General features: G+C 39.1%; 1 protein-coding gene across 4 annotated transcripts in view; it reads right to left on the bottom strand.

The window, feature by feature from the left end:
- Positions 1-17,548, bottom strand: part of NELL1 (neural EGFL like 1) — a 376,161-nt gene that overhangs the window by 78,327 nt on the left and 280,286 nt on the right. For 3 of the 4 annotated variants that reach the window (XM_083750218.1, XM_083750217.1, XM_083750219.1), the window contains one exon: positions 1,828-1,923. The exons of the other annotated variant lie outside the window; for it this stretch is intronic. In XM_083750218.1, coding sequence (XP_083606344.1) covers positions 1,828-1,923 — 96 coding nt within the window. The remainder of the gene's footprint in view (positions 1-1,827; positions 1,924-17,548) is intronic. 4 annotated transcript variants of the gene reach the window in all.

Genomic DNA, 17,548 nt, shown 5'->3' with positions numbered 1-17,548 from the left:
CAGAGCGGGATCTCAATGTTTGAGTTCCTATAAATACTGTAGAGGGGGTGTGGTGTCTAGCCTCCAATGTTCTGGGCAGAGAGGAAGTTCCCAGGCTAGTGTGCCTTTTCTTCTTTTGTTCCTTAATTACTTGAGAGATACCTTGAGTGATTTCTTGAGTGATATCCTGAGTACCACTTAGGTGGGTCATTAGGTGTGGATTAGTTGCTAAAGTCTTTGTGTCTTGACCTCTTGAACTTTGTGAAGAGTTTTCCTGAGAAGATGGCTGTATTGCACTTAGTTGTGCTTTGGCTTGGCTTCGTGTATAGGGGCGAGCTGTGGTTTTGTGGCTTGTGTCAGCCAGATCTGTGTAGGGATTGCAGGGGGGTGCAGCATCCGGAGGTGCCACCATGGATTGGCTACTGGATGGTGTCAGTAATTCATCTGTGGAGAGGGTCTGGGTTTGGGTCTGGTGTGGTTGATTGGTGTTGGCGTTCTGTGTGCCTCTGGATCTGGTGTCAGTTTTTGTGGGGAGGGCTAATTTCCAGATGTCTGGCAAGTGGGATGTGTCGTCACGCTTGTTCATGTTGTGAGGGTGTTTCTCTATCTCGATGGCTTCCATGATTATTCTCTTGTGGTGATGTTCCGTGTTAAAGAGCAATTTGGAATCTGCAAAATTAATTTCGTGTCCTGTTTCTTTCATGTGTTGGAAAAGAGAGGAAGTTTTTTCTTCTTTTTTGACGGCATTCTTGTGTTCTGCGATACGTGCATTTATTCGTCTGTTTGTTTGTCCAATGTACGTGGCTGGGCATATATATATATGCAGGTTATATATATATAACCTGCATATATATATATATGCAGGTTTTGGTGTCCTCGGGTGTCTTCCCGTGTAAAAGTTGGGGTGTCTAGGCGACGTTTCGACGAGGTCTCACTCGTCATCTTCAGGCTGGTGCTTTCGGCTTCTTGTTACTGGAACAGAGCGGGATCTCAATGTTTGAGTTCCTATAAATACTGTAGAGGGGGTGTGGTGTCTAGCCTCCAATGTTCTGGGCAGAGAGGAAGTTCCCAGGCTAGTGTGCCTTTTCTTCTCCGGATGCTGCACCCCCCTGCAATCCCTACACAGATCTGGCTGACACAAGCCACAAAACCACAGCTCGCCCCTATACACGAAGCCAAGCCAAAGCACAACTAAGTGCAATACAGCCATCTTCTCAGGAAAACTCTTCACAAAGTTCAAGAGGTCAAGACACAAAGACTTTAGCAACTAATCCACACCTAATGACCCACCTAAGTGGTACTCAGGATATCACTCAAGAAATCACTCAAGGTATCTCTCAAGTAATTAAGGAACAAAAGAAGAAAAGGCACACTAGCCTGGGAACTTCCTCTCTGCCCAGAACATTGGAGGCTAGACACCACACCCCCTCTACAGTATTTATAGGAACTCAAACATTGAGATCCCGCTCTGTTCCAGTAACAAGAAGCCGAAAGCACCAGCCTGAAGATGACGAGTGAGACCTCGTCGAAACGTCGCCTAGACACCCCAACTTTTACACGGGAAGACACCCGAGGACACCAAAACCTGCATTCCTGTACCCGTGAAAATCTACGAAAGCATATATATATATATATATATATATGAAATCCAACCTGGCAGAATATTTTGCTATTAGACATGGGGAAGTTTTCAAAGTATGCTACATAAACCATGTCCTGATAGGAGTACTCAGTTATAGAATAACCAATAAAAATAAATATCAGCAAATAAATCTGTATATTGATTGGGAAAGAAAAGAAGCATTTTATAAGCCAAGATAAGTCACTGATAAGAATTTGGAATGTTACCTTTTTCACAGTGGTTTCCTGTGAATCCAGAAGGGCAGGCACACTTATTAGGGGCTACACATGTCCCACCATATCTGCACCCTTCTTCACAGAATGCTGGAAAAAAAACAACAACCACTGATTACATATGCAGACGTTTTCTCTTTTTATGCACTTGTGAAACAATAAACGAAGAAAAACAGAATTCCTTATGGCAAAATAGCCCAAGTCTAATCTGCTGCAAGCCAGCCAGCAAAACGTTACTGCTACAGGGAGAAAACTGAAAGCCTCAAGGCAAATTGACAACAAAATTTTAATGATTATCTGGCATGGGCATTTAAAGAATAATACATACCATTTTGGAGCAACACTAAACCCAAAGGGATATCTGCATTTGGGTGCTCTTAGTAACCTTTAGAGGATGTGGTGAAGAGCAAAGGAATTCCATGTTTCATTTTGATGATTTAAGAGTCAGCTACAAGTGTGATATTTAATCTTCGATGTAGTAATTCACTAGCAGAAATGTTCAATGAAATAATGTATTCATGGACCACAATCCAGAGAACTGTGAGATTAACGCCATACAGGTTTTTTGACATCTACTTTGAAAATGTGGGAGACTTTCAGAAATTGGTTGCAGTATTGCATAGGATGGGACTGTTTGGAGAGGGGGAAAGAAAAGAGCCCCCCACTGGAAACCTCACAGAGTATTTTTCAATGAACACTACAAAACTGTGGTTCATGCTATGGAACACTGTGTGAACATTATATTTTTGACCTTCTAAACAAAATTATGCTTGGGTTTTTTTATTTAAAAAAACCTCTATAATATATTTGTGGAACACTAAACCAATTAACAAATTATAGTTAACACATGACAGAGTACTGAGGTAGGAAGGAGAAGTGAACAGGATGTGGAGAAAAGGTAAAAGAAATTAGCTTTTGAATACATTCCTTACATTGTTTGTGCAACTGGTGCAAATAAATTTATGCCTGATTCAAATGTTATACAGTTACTTCTCCATGGCTAAATTCCACATAAAAATTTGAGTAATGAAACCACAAAATGGATCACAAAATGTCCAGATAAGGAATCCCACAATTCCATTATTCAAAGGTTATTTGATCAACATGGATTTAGCCATGAGAAAGTGGCAACTACATTGACAAGAAACATTGGGCCATAGTCATGTATCCTATTATACTACAAAGAAGAGAACAGTTAAGTCTATGTATTTGTATGCAAAACTGCCCCTTTTCCCCATGGATGCCACTGGAGATCTTGTAAATGATTTTGGTTGAGGCACCCAGAGTATTGCACCCTCACAAGGAATATAAATCAAAGTCCTATGCACAGTGGTTCTCAAGGCAAACAGTGGGCTACAGTTAATGTTTAAAGAGTAGCTTCTGCCTCAGAGTTAACAGCAGAGTCACCAAGCAATATTGTAAGACACAGTCACAGATGGAGTGTTGCTAAAGAAAAGCTTCTACTGGTCTGACAAGGGATATAGAGACATGAAACAGAATAGGTGCTTCAGATTTACTGTGTGATATACCACAACCAAGAGGGCACAACAAGAATGGCACAATATTTGCCATTAGGATTTTAATTATTATGTGTAACTGCTCATTGATGAACAAAGCAAATGAGAGTACCAGCTCCTCTTTCAATAGACTGCTTAACTGGTCCATTCTGTTCCAATGTTACACATTATGGGTCTCTTTGTGGACCACTATACAGAATACAAATGACAGTTAACTGAATAGGAAACCTTAATTTGAGATGAAATTTTATATTGTAAATATATTGCAAACAACAAAACTGTTAAATGATGGTGTTCCTGCTTGCTGACCCACATAAAAAGACAATGTATGGATCAGTTGGCATGGCAACAGGTAGAGTTAAAGCTGCAACAGTTAATGAAACAGCACAAGGCAGCCATCTTCCACATGCAACATGATCATTTTGACAGCAACCAAAGCCAGAGTAGTCATGACAGCCAGCTATATAACTTTTCATAACATTACACCCAAGCTCAGTGTGGTTTTGTAGATAAATTACAACTGGCTAAGCTAAAATAGAAGAATGCCATTTTCTAAAGATAGTCATCTTTTTGATGCTTCAGACATACTATAGGAAGTCAGGATAGCAAGGCCACGCACACCTGAGATGCCTTTAAGAAGACTGTATCTGGACTCTGAAAGTGCCCTCAGGCTTTTTAAGTTTTTCTAATGTGGAACTAGTACTTTAGTCTTCTCCTCTGTTTAGTTTCTCTAATGTTTGGTGTGTACTAGTGTTTTTAATAAGCTGAGTGATAGCCAGATACTTCGTACTTGAAGCACTGAAACTTCTGGCTTTTGCATAGGTGGAATGGAGCCTACTGTGCCGATAAGAGTCATATCGGCTGCTCCACTTCCCTCTGCCTCTGACCCCACCCACCACTGACATGCAGCCCCTAAGAGGGGGAGGTCCCCCTACAGAGAAATATGGCCCTTGAGTTGAAATATGGCCCTCCCCAACAGTTTTATGGCATGCCCCTCCCTGGTTATCAGTTCAGATGAAGGTTGGTCTAGAAATATCTTTAATAATAAGCAAGCACACAAATCACATTTGTCAAGTCTGCAGTGATTATGATGATGCACCCCTAGTTGTTGTCGTTGGCTACAGACAACCTGTGAAATCACAAAAGTAGGTGGCAGCTGAGTGGATATCAAGGTGGGCCTTTTCTTCTTCCCCAATAGAACACAACAGGTGGCAACTGCTACGATATTCAGCATTGCCCAGTCTCCTTTCACTTGGAGGAGGCGGATTGAAAGATGGATGAAGGCGATCAGATCTTTTCTTTTTTTCTTTGTGAACAAGCAAGAATGTATTTTGACACCTTGAAGAGTAACAAACTATATAATGGCACAAGAGTTGTTGTTGCTGCTGCATGTAGATAGTGAAGCCAGAAGGAAATTAAATGCATAGAGTAATGACTGGCAATTGCATCATTAACACCAACTGTTCACAAGAGCAGTTAACCTAAGCTTGCTGTGAACTTTTGCCAGAGGTGCTAAGGCAACTTGTCTTAGGTCAGAATGGCCCAGTATAATGAAGAGAAGAGGAGAAAGTTATACTGAACCCTAAATGATATTACAGAATAACTCCCCCCCCCCCCCCGACAGCTAATTCTGATCAAATTATTCCTTTCTTGGGAAAATGAAATTGCTTAGTACTTGACAAAATTCAAGTTGAAACAACGAAATCTTTATTAGCCTCAGAGATGTCACTAAGTAGAAATGATATTGAATTAACATTAAAATGCAATACTGTATGGAGGGAATTAGTATTCCCAGCACAAGAGCTGTTGAGAGCAACTGCTATGTACAAAGAAGGAAAGAGAAATGAATTGTCGGTCTTTTCATCAAATCATGATGAACTTATCTCTGGCATATATTTCAAGATAACAGAATATCTCAAGTGTCAGGTGTCATTTAATACATGTGGTAAGCACACATACAGTGTTTTATATTTAATGCTGTATTTCCTGACAGAAGGCTTTTTGATATAGCAAGTAGATGGTTATAGGAATTGAAGAGGAGGGAGTGGTTTTATCTGATCCTGCTTTTCCTCCATATCTGTGCCCCTCCAAATCTGCTGCAGGGAGTGGGGAAATAGTCGTGCAGGAGAAAGGGCAAACTTGCAAAAAATAGCTTCCCTCCCCCTTCCATTCACGAAGGAATGGAATCATTCCACTGGATCAAAGAGCCATCCACAAACAAAATAACAGTATTGGGTACAACACATCATGAACTAGAGCAGATGTGAATCTGGGGTTAGGGAAATAAGAGTTCCCTGTGTGTAGAAATCTTTTTTTGCTGTTCTTTTATCTAAGTGTGATGCAATTCCTTGTGATCCTGTAAAATAAGAAATACGCCTTTGAGGGTGTGACTGCTATAAGATACTGTAAATTCAATGTGATACTGGGTTGTTGTTTTATTGAATGGGTTACAGTGCTTTGGGATTATGCGGCATGATAACTTCATGAAGCCATGGCATTGTATTGACCATGCATTTTAACCTTTTGCAATAACTGAATGTGAAATATATGATCCTACAAAACAGTGGTTCTGGCCAAAAAAATATACCTTTATATAATCTTTGTAATGTTTCTATTAGCTATTTTGTCCACACAGAAACCACCTTCTGCCAGCACTGAAAGGGTGGGGAATAGAAATCAGCTCACTCACTACACAGTTAATTGAGAAAAAACATGTTTGTATCAACTGAAGCTCTAAGTCTCTAATGCAATAGCCTATCTTTGTGCTTACACTTCTTAATAAGTCTCATAGCTGTTTGCGTCAAAAGGCTTCTGCTGTGTTTCAAACCCTTCAGTAACACAGTTTTCTTAGGGAACAACATAATACTTCAGAACAGCACAGAGGATTTTCAGTCCCTCATAGCAGGTTCCTGGTAATCTGAGAAGGCTAAACTAAACTTGATAAATCCCTATAGAGTCTTGTACTGCTAATATGCCTCCATTAATACATTTTATCCTTGTGCCTGTTTACAGGTAGAAATGCTTTGTTAGAATAGTGCTTATTGAATCTGTGATAAATCACTTTATTGAGTAAATTAAATGTGAACATTAGTAAAATAAAATCCCCAGGAAATCTGAATATGCCAATGCTATAGCACCATAATCTTCAAAATGATTTCCACATAATTTTATCAACGAAGAACAGAATCACCACCACTATTTTCAATGTGGATTAACCAATGATAAACAAAATGCAATTTTACAGCCATATTTCTTCCTTCCCCGTTCTTTCAAACATCTTTCAAGAGTTGAGTGTGAAATGTTGTTTCATCCTCTGCCTCCTGGCTCTTTGGTACAGACTGTAAAGGTATCATGACTGAAATTGCTCAGGATATTGCTCCTGTTTGGATGACCAGACAATGGAATATAAGTGGGATGAGGTGGTCATTTAGATAACATTTAAAGCCCTCAACAACTTTTGACTAAGTTAATGCCACCATTGGCTCCATGGTATATTCCTGAGCTTAGGGTGAGAAAACAAGCTGAAAGATGGCTTGGGCGCTAATGGGGGAAATATCTGGTCAAATGCAACTGAACACTGGTGAATGCTCATCATTGAGCCTACCTAGTGGCAGTGAAGGCAGCAAAGAAGGCATACCAGTACTTGCTGCTTCCATTGCAGCCTATGTCGTCTAGTAGAGCTTTTCTGTGTAGTGCCAGGCCTCTTATAGTCGGGCCCAAAGGAAGTGATGGAATTGTGTTCTCCTCCCCTTCAGAACCTTCTCAAAATCATATAAGTTACAGTAGACGATAAAGATCAATAAAATACATTTCATCGAATTAACTGTCTCACACCTGAGATTCCAGACTGTATACATCTATATTCGTCAAGGGATTAGATAAATTACCTAATAACAACCTATAATGCCACATTTTACTTATGGTTAGTGTAACACCATGCCCCTAGCTCTTTAAAACTATTTGCCCATCCTTACTTGTGCAGTGAAGTTAAACCATAAACAGAAGTCTTTTCATTTTCATCTTTCAGCTCTTTTGGAGCCAACAAACATATTCTGTCAGAGGCTTCTGACAGGAATTATTTCAAGTAGACTGACTTTTCTCTCCTCCCCCTTCTCCAGATGTCACAATGAAGAAAGCACAAGTAGCAGTCAGCGAACTATGCTTCATTTAAAAAAGGCTTTTAGATATATATACACACTTCACAAAGCCACTGACCTGTTCAGTTTGGCAGAACATTGAGCTGCAAGCAGGCCATAATTATATTTGGTTGTGCTAAAGGCTTTTCTACCTGTACTTATGTTTATAGATTTATTTTATATATAGGAAAGGTGGAGACATTGAACCACACACCATTAGCAGAAATGTGCCTTGTTTTTTTTCAAAAACACCAATATATGTCCTGAGGACTCTCTTTAGAGATCTAGCTGACTGCACAGAAGCTGCAGGTAAGGGCTGTGCCACTCCTTTAAGTTTCCACAGTGCACCATGTTCTTCCCCTGAACAGGCAAACATTATCAAATAAAACAAAGGAACATGAATTTCTCCATTGAGTGCAATTCTGTAAGAAATTAATCTGTGCTTTGTTTTAGTCACTGTAATAAATATTACATACTTTACATGATATTTGAGTGTAGCAGACACTTGATTACTGAGTGTTGCAACTCTGAATATTCAAAAATATATTTTATTGCTTAATTTATTCATTTTCAATATCCGTGAATGGCTGCTCTGCTGAAAGTACTCAAGATCTTAAAAACTGAGATTCACAAAATGTAAAATGCCTTCTCCTCTTGAAGGGTATGACATTCTCAGCATAGAATCCTAAGGCAGGTGATGTCCTTTCCACCAGGTAAGACCTAGGAAGAATGAATGCCCCTAGGAAAGAGAACATCACTGGAAAACATCGGATCTTTAAAGGTGGCTACATCCTTGTTGCCCCATTGTAATTTGTGATGGAGGGAATTCAGAAACGGGTGCAATTTTATTGCTAGGTTTCATAGTATACAGTGTTAGAAGAAGAATCTGAGGTAGGTCTTGTGTGGGTTTGCCCATCCTGCAGGATATATGTGGACCTTGTGTTTAGCTGCAAACTACTACTCTAGTTTCCAATCTCTAGTGTCCCAAGTTCTCAGTCTCCCCACCTCTGTCATCCTCCATTACAATGCACTTTCTTCTTATTGCCCCCATTCCTGCTACCCCCCCGATACATTCTAATAATTGAAACTTGCTCCTTATAAATATTTATAATTTATATTTCTAAGTGTCGCCTCTAGATGGCTAACAAAAATATTATTAAATAAAACAGAACTCCAATCAAGTTGTACAATAAAATATCAAGTGCAAAGCTGATTATGTTTTAATATGTGTGCAACTCTTATCTGAGAAGTTCTAAATTCTTCCTTGATATAATGGGAAAGGTAACTGCTAAATTAATACTGTAGCTGATCAAATTCCATTTGTATTTACATATAATCCTTGATAAGCAAAAAGAAGGCAAGGCTATGCATTCAACCCTTCCGTCACTTCAACAGACCACTGGAGGTGGAGTTGGTTCCTCCATATAACATTGAAATATGAGGGGTCTCCATCTTGAACTGCCACTATTGAAAAGGTCCCTTTGCAGCATTTCAGAAGAAAAGATGCAGCTGAGCAAAAAGAAATTGACAGATTGGGGCCCTTTTGAATTCTTGTATCCCAGGCAACCAGAAGAGGAAGAACTGTGTCTGCAGAAATAGTATTGCTTTCACTGTGGGTATATGATTTCCTGAAGCTAACTCGCATCTCTCACCTCTGGGTCTATGAAGGTTTGGAGCTAACTCATTCAAATTACTGCCAGAAACAACATGGAAATGGCACAACTATACACTATAATGACCAGAAATGATTTAGTTTGGGTTTTCCCAAGGACTGAGTTTAATTTGATTCTTAATTAAATTAACTCAAGTTCATTATTTGACAAGCACACCTTAAAACCATTCAGATTTAATAGGAGATTGATGGTAAGAACATAAAGAAGCATAGGTGGATCAGGCCAGTGACCCATCTAGTCCAACATCCTGTTCTCATGTTGGCCAATCAGTTGCCCATGAGAAGCCCACCAACTGAGTTGGTTTCTGAGCCTAAAATCTGAGCTGAAATTACTCACATCACAACAAGTAACAGTAGAGGATGAATATAACTTCTGCAACCTCTGCACATTCACATAAGCACAGAATTGAGTATTAAAGTTAGCAATACCCACCAATCCAAGGCCAGGATCTTAGTCTGTTGCAATTATGTGTTTGTTTCTCACTGTAGAGCTGTGTCTAATGCACAGCAAGCAGTACATCTACAGAATACTTTCAAGCCACATGTGGGGCAAATGATGTTTTTTCAAACACAGGAAACATGAGAACATCTTACCAGTGATTATAAGAATCACACATAGTTTGGTTATCTACAGCAGTGTTTCCCAACCTTGTGCCTCCAGATGTTTTTGGCCTACAACTCCCATCATCCCTAGCTAGCAAGACCAGTGGTCAGGGATGATGGGAGTTGTAGGCCAAAAACATCTGGAGGCACAAGGTTGGGAAACACTGATCTACAGCAATAAAAAACTAATTATTTTGCTTGGATTTTAGCAAGGGAGTTAATTTCCAGAGTCAGAATTTATCTCTTTGATTAATACTGTTGTTGTGGTGGTGGTGGTGGTTGTGGTTGTTCCAGCAGCAATCCCCTCAAATTCCAGGGAGCAGGCAAATATCTAAGCATATTTTATTGCATAAATTCTCTAAGTACACAAGGAGATAAACTATGTAAATATTTGTGATCTCACAAGGGTTTTGCTCATGAGCAAAATATACAGATAAAAATATGTCTTAATGTGTGTTGCTTTATGTTTATCATGAGAATCACATTACATCAATTTGCTAAAATGTATATAAGTATAATTAAAATTAATTGAAACAGTAAAGCAAAGAAATACCACAATAAAGTACTTACTGTGATAAATTTCTTTTTTTGAAAACACCCCCTTTTCCCTACATCTTACAAAAAACTGTATCTTAAAACTGTATCATGTACTGTAATGCCCTTCAATTTTAGCAGGATTTCTTTTACTTCAGGTGACAGAAATACACACTCCACACTTTACATCCATTGCAACAGATGGCTCTGTGTGTGTGTGTGTGTGTGTGTGTGTGCGTGCGTGCTTACACACACAGCAATCCATGTATACTACTAATCACAGAAATGTACAAATGCAAAAGCAAATGAAATTTTAACTCTATCAATGTTATAATGCAGATATCTTATATCAACATTATGAACTCTAAAGTAAAAGGTAAAGGGACCACTGACCATTAGGTCCAGTTGTGGATGACTCTGGGGTTGCGGTGCTCATCTCGCTTTACTGGCCGAGGGAGCCGGCGTACAGCTTCCGGGTCATGTGGCCAGCATGACTAAGCCGCTTCTGGCGAACCAGAGCAGCGCATGGAAACGCCGTTTACCTTCCTGCCAGAGTGGCACCTATTGATCTACTTACACTTTGATGTGCTTTCGAACTGCTAGGTTGGCAGGAGCAGGGACCGAGTAACGGGAGCTCACCCCGTCGCGGGGATTCGAACCGCCAATCTTCTGATTGGCAAGCCCTAGGATCTCTATAACTGTATAATACGTCATCTTGTATGATAAACATTAAAAACTTTTAAAGGCATGTTACCAGGATAATTGTCTACACAGTTTATATAAATAAATGAGTCCTCCCTCAACATAGATAATTTCTTTAGAATCAACCAAAACTGTATTTCATTTTAAGTTTATATATAAACCATCACATTAAAACATATGTATGGCCCATTCATTAAAGATTAATAGAAGCATTAAAATTATGTTAACATGATGAGAACTTGCAATGATATATATAATGGAATTATATTATAGTCCTAAAATCACTTCTATTAAGTGCTACATAGTCTTAAAATTTTGATTATTTTTTTTGCTGCTAAGTAACAGCGATGTCCACTGAGAGACAACACTCTCTCTGAGATATTTACTGTGTTATTGCTTTAATGAAAACTTCATGACATCCTCAAATAATAATGTTTTATTAAACGCTGAATGAACGCTGAATAGCCTCAGTGCTTTAAAAGTATGCCCAGGATTTCAATAAAATAAAATTTTATGTAAAAAATTTAATTGCCTCTATATATAGAGAACCCTGCCATCTCCACACCGCAAAGAAGTAGGAAGGAATTTTCCAAGACTGATGTAAAGAAAGGATATTCCAATGGATTGTACAATCCAATGTACAATGGATGGAGTCTTCCTGTGGGTTTGAGATAGGCAAGTGTGTCTTGCATTCAAATTCAGCTGGAGATTTGTCATTAAATTTAGACAGTAAACCGATTAGGGAGGGTGATCTTTTCCTACACAGCATTTATTATTTGCTCTAGTCTGCTAGGACAGTGCAGCCTACCAAGACAAGAAATATAATAGCTCTAAGGCTCCATCTGCTCTATATGTTTAAAGCAGTAAAATACCTCTTTAAACAAAGAATCCTGTTCACCCTCTTAGCAATGGGGGCCCCTGGTTGCCTCCAAACAAATAAATAAATGGGGGGGGGCAAAGTGCCTTGGTCCCTAGTAGTCTGCACCTATGGTTCTATGGGTTGTATTCAATGTAGCATGAGCCGAAAGCTCAGTCGGCTGATTTTTACCTTTCCCTGCAGCCCCTCGGGGTACCTATGCAATATTGAGGGCTATGTATTATGGGGGTCCAGTGGTAAGAGTGAGTCCCCCGAAATCAGTTTCAGAGCACAAGATTCCTCCACTCGATTTCCCCCTCCCAATGCAGTCCTCCTCCAAGACATTCAGAATCTGATTTTGACAATGAAACTTAGAGAAGTTCAGAACTAAGAATTAGTTTCCACAGAAGTATCTGGATTACATGGAATATAGCATTATATCCATATAGCCACTTCTAAACTTCTCTCACACTATAAAGAAAATGAAAATTGGTACTTACTGTAAATTTCTATTTACGGATTGAGCTGCAGGACATTCTGTCAACAGATGCCAGAAACTTTAAAGTCTTTTGACTCCCACTCTCCAGAACAAACGAGCAGAGCATAAACTCCCCCCACCCCCAACTCAGCTACACACACACACACACAAAAAAAACACTGGGGGGGGATTCAGAATAAAGGGCAACACTGAATACAAACTAGACCAACACATCTGACACTAAACAGAATGTACAGTATGCGTGATGTAGACCACAGCTGTAACTCAAACCACCACTCCTCCAGAAAGAAGAAGAGGAGGAGGAGTTTGGATTTGATATCCCGCTTTATCACTACCCTAAGGAGTCTCATCCATAAAGAAGGCTGATCGCCGAAGAATTGATGCTTTTGAATTATGGTGCTGGAGGAGACTCTTGAGAGTCCCATGGACTGCAAGAAGATCAAACCGATCCATTCTTAAGGAAATCAGCCCTGAGTGCTCACTGGAAGGACAGATCCTGAAGCTGAAGCTCCAAACTTTGGCCACCTCATGAGAAGAGAAGACTCCTTGGAAAAGACCCTGATGTTAGGAAAGATTGAGGGCACAAGGAGGAGGGGACGACAGAGGACAAGATGGTTGGATAGTGTTCTCAAAGCTACCAGCATGAGTTTGACCAAACTGTGGGAGGCAGTGAAAGACAGAAGTGCCTGGCGTGCTCTGGTCCATGGGGTCACAAAGAGTCAGACACCACTAAACGACTAAACAACAACAAAGAGTCTCAAAGCGGCTAACATTCTCCTTTCCCTTCCTCCCCCACAACAAACACTCTGTGAGGTAAGTGGGGCTGAGAGACTTCAGAGAAGTGTGACTAGCCCAAGGTCACCCAGCAGCTGCATGTGGAGGAGCGGAGACGCGAACCTGGTTCCCTAGATTACGAGTCTACCGCTACACCACACTGGTTGGTCCCAGAGCAAGGAGAGGTGGGTGGAAGGTCCTCCAGCTCAATTCAGAAATAGAAATTTCCATTTTTACCACTGTTGTGGAGACCTCAGACCAAGAACTGTACAGAAAGGCATCAAATGAAGAATCAGCCGCAAGGGTGAAATAAATATTTTTGAGACCATCTTTAACAGCCTTTGGTAAAACATCTCTCGACTCCCTACAGCCATATATAAGCAGATTGTGAGAAAACAGTTGAAGTTGTTGCTGTCCTTTTATTGAAGGTGCTTGTATACTTGCACTAGGATGTTTAACTCTGATTCTACGAGTGCCACCACAATGGCTTTTAGGATCAGGTCCTAAGTACTTTTGTCTGTACATCATAATCGTCTTTTGGAGATCAGCCTTCATCAAAATAAAAACAGCATAGAACCTTTGGGACTCTTGCATAAATTACATAATTTTATTATTATGTAAGCTTTCATGGACTCACTAGTCCATGAAAGCTTATGTCTGGATAAAATGTCTTAGTCTTTAAGGTGACACTATATTCTGTTACTTTTGCTGCAGCACACTGCAGCAAACTAACACAGTTCCCATCGTTCCAGAGCAGTTCTTCTGAGTGCAAAGAGAAAAACCCCAGTGCAAAGAAAATGCAAGTATCATGCTCTTTATCAGCTGCCCTTCACTTCAGTGTGGCTTAAGCAGGATGACCCCTCAATGGATTATGATTTTCAATCAAGATTAAATGCTTCTAAAACCATAAATGGGATTTTAGAGAAAGAGTATTTCTAGAAATAATCCTTACAAACAGAATGAAGCCACAAACCTATGACTCTTAGAAACTATTTCTAAATTTGCTGATTTAGCTGTGGGATCTCCCTACATCAGTTCTGCTTTGCCATAGGAAGATGCTCAATAGGTAGATAGATATTGCTTCAGTATGCTTATTGCGGACCATCAAATCCTTCTCAACAGGGAGTAAAGCAACAAGTACCCAGCGTCAGGTCAGCCTCAAGTGCCAACTCTAGCCACACACAAAATTCAATTGAGTCACCAGTGATTAATTTCAAAGAAAACCTACTACCAATTCTGGGAAGAGGGCAAGAATCAATAATATTCTGTTCAATTTCCGGCTGAAGTAGATTCATGTTTTCGGAGCCAAATCAAGCCCTGTAAGAAGTGTGATAAGTGGAAATGTTCAAGACAGAATCAGATTGTTCTCACTTCCCTTTAAAGTAACACATTATATAAGTCGGAAAGTTGATATGTGTGCACTGGTCCAAATTTAGGCCTAAGTATATAAACAGGATCAGTATAATAGTTTCCCTAAGAGAAATTCAGTATTTCTAATATTTCTGTGGTTATGAAAGATTGTCTTGCATGCTCATTTACAGATTTCTAAACTTCCACTTTTTTACACTTTCACAGTAAGGTCTAAAGCTCAATGGACTGTCATGCTGTCACAACTCTGGCTTAGCTCAGACCAAGGAGCAAATAAACTATGACATCTCCAGAAGCCCACATGTTAGAACAAACCAAGGGTTGACTTAGCATGATGTGTGAAGAAGACTATTAACTTATATTGTGTGAGAGAAACTTACACAACTTCACAAATGAAAACAGTCTCTCTCTTTAAGAACTGTGGTCTAGTCTCGTGTGACAAACGGTAGATGTATGACAGAAAAGACTTAGAGGAAGTCACAGATTGCTTTCATTCCTGCTCTTGAGAAGAGGTACTAGAGGAACCAAAATCTAAGTAACATGGAACAAAGGAACTGTTTATAGACATGGCCATTTCTGTGTATCATGTGGGATCTTGTAAATTCTGAGTGAATTTGGTAGAGTACTTAAATCATAAGAATTAGCCTCAAGTATTATTCAGCTAAATGCTTATTTTATTTTTATTTATTCCTTTTCAGACTGATGCTCAGACTTATCTCTGTCCACTGGCAGATGCTGTTATACTTTGTTTGATTTGTGTGTGATTTTTTTTTAAGTTGGCATATTTTATACTTTGTGTTGATCACTTGACTAGAAGAGCAGTAAACACATTTTAGAAATAAACAGAATGAAACACGTATTCTGCTCACTTCCTAGCTGACAATGTAAATATATCTTTAACATAATGGGAGACATTATAAGTCCACACTGGCAGTCCCATCTGAAGCTGCAATAAGCACAGACAGCTTGTTCATTAAAACCAACCCACAGCTGCTGGGTAATGAACTGTGCCAAAAATATCTAAAATATTTTTGTGCTAATTAACTCTTTAATTTGTCAGGAGATGGCTTTTTGCAAGTAGCACATGTTGAGCTTACTATGTAGTGATAAGGAACTCAAGCAAACTGCAACAGGCCTTAAACAAAATGGGTTACTTTGGATCGATGGTTCTTTCACATAGCAGTTGATGTCTGTTTCCAACTGTTCCACCATATTAGTTCTTTCCATTTCACCCTGTCCCAGGGCTTAAACCTACTGAATGTCACAATGCCGAGGTCTCTAGTCCTATCTTTTCCATCTCTCATATGACTTCCTAAGTATGGAGAGGAAAACCCTGAGAATTCTTAAGCGCAGTAAGAAAAACTAATCCATTAAGCATAACTTTACAATCACGGTTCTATGCCTGTTTGTTATCCAATAATTTCTGCATAATTATGTTATACTGATAAAATCCCATATTTTAAATGTAAATATACTTGCACAACATGTGTCCCGTCAAGCCCAATACAGCCCATGTACAGTTACCTGTCAGACAATCAAATCAATTATTATTATTAACTGGCTAAGACTGTAAAATCAAGATAGTTATTGTTAAATGACTCATATATAGCTGGTGGGGAGCGCTCAGCTTTGCGCATCACACACTATGAAGACTTGGTTTAGAAAGTGTCTATTTAAAAGATTACTCATAAAAATAGAAGTTATCTCTCTGTCCCTTACAAACACACACAGACAATGATTGACCCATATTCAAATGGAATACAAACTCTTAAGTCTGCTAAATGGCAGCAGCAGCAGCAGCAGCTGTTTAATGGGTTTTGCCTTGTGGGCCCCAGCTAACTGCATCCACAGTGCCAAGTGTTTGCTAGTTTAACTTAGTGATTCTACCACAATACCTTACTAATAATTGATGCATATCTAAAAGCAAGAAAAATTAAATCTACTGAAAGCAATAAAAGTGAAGAATCTTATTTCCCAAGTACATTTTCAAAAAGCAAGGAATCACAAGTACAATTATCACTTTCTCACATAAGCAGAAAAAGTTGAACCACTGTTCACCAGTGGGGATTTCAAGTTTTAATTATCACATTTACATGGGAAAGGACTTCCTTTGTGTCTTTAGTGCTATCAAAGAGAATAGATTTTTATTTGTTTTGGCAGATAGTCTGAAAATATAGGCTACAATCCAGAAAATGTTAACTGCTGATTGGTTCAATTAAGTTTCTGCACATCCAGCTTTCCCAGGATTGTGACCATAATTCCTAGAAACCTGTATTATTGTATGCAAAGAGAAAGCACAGCTCGGTTTGTCTGCCATATTAAGGATAGGTCACAATTTGGGCAGCTCTCAGCATGGCAGTTTACTTGAAGCTGAATGAAAATATTTGTTCCCAGTTCACTATCTATCCATTTCCATGTGATCTGTTAAATACAAAATACTGAGAAGATGAAACTGTCACCTATGAATAATTTAAAATTGTGTATCCTCATAGACATCCTATTATGATGGCAATCATATGCATACTCCATCTGCCTAAATAAATTTATCAAGACAGATGATAGCTTATTCCAAAGTAATTTATCTGACTCTTGAACTTATTCCAAGTACCCTAGCTTATACACGTGTCAGTTGGCGGAAGAGTAAAGAGAGAGAAAGTGATCATTTAGGCAATTCTTTTTAAAACCTGTAATGTCACCAGCAACAGCATTAGTTTCTGTATCTGTTCTCAAAGAGTGAAATTAAGTATTATTACAAAAAAGGAAAACTGAGAATAAGTTAAATCCATAGTCAGAAGGCTGACATGACTTTGTTCAATCTGTTGTGACAGCAGGTATGTTATGTTTCAGCATCATCACTATAATCACCAGAGTGCTTCTCAGTTATATAACTACTTTCATCTCAGAACACTGATGCATATTAAAAATCATTAAACTTTAAACAGCTCTTCTGTGAGGTACGTACACATTAAAGGACTGAGCTTTTACTATATATGCAAATATATATGCAAATATTTTATTAACTCTAAGAGTAGGTTACTTATTTTTTGCAAAGCT

This window comes from Podarcis gaigeae (assembly GCF_964106915.1).
Source record: "Podarcis gaigeae genome assembly, chromosome: 1".
NCBI classification, from domain to species: Eukaryota; Metazoa; Chordata; class Lepidosauria; order Squamata; family Lacertidae; genus Podarcis; species Podarcis gaigeae.
This window is presented reverse-complemented; position numbering and strand designations above follow the sequence as displayed.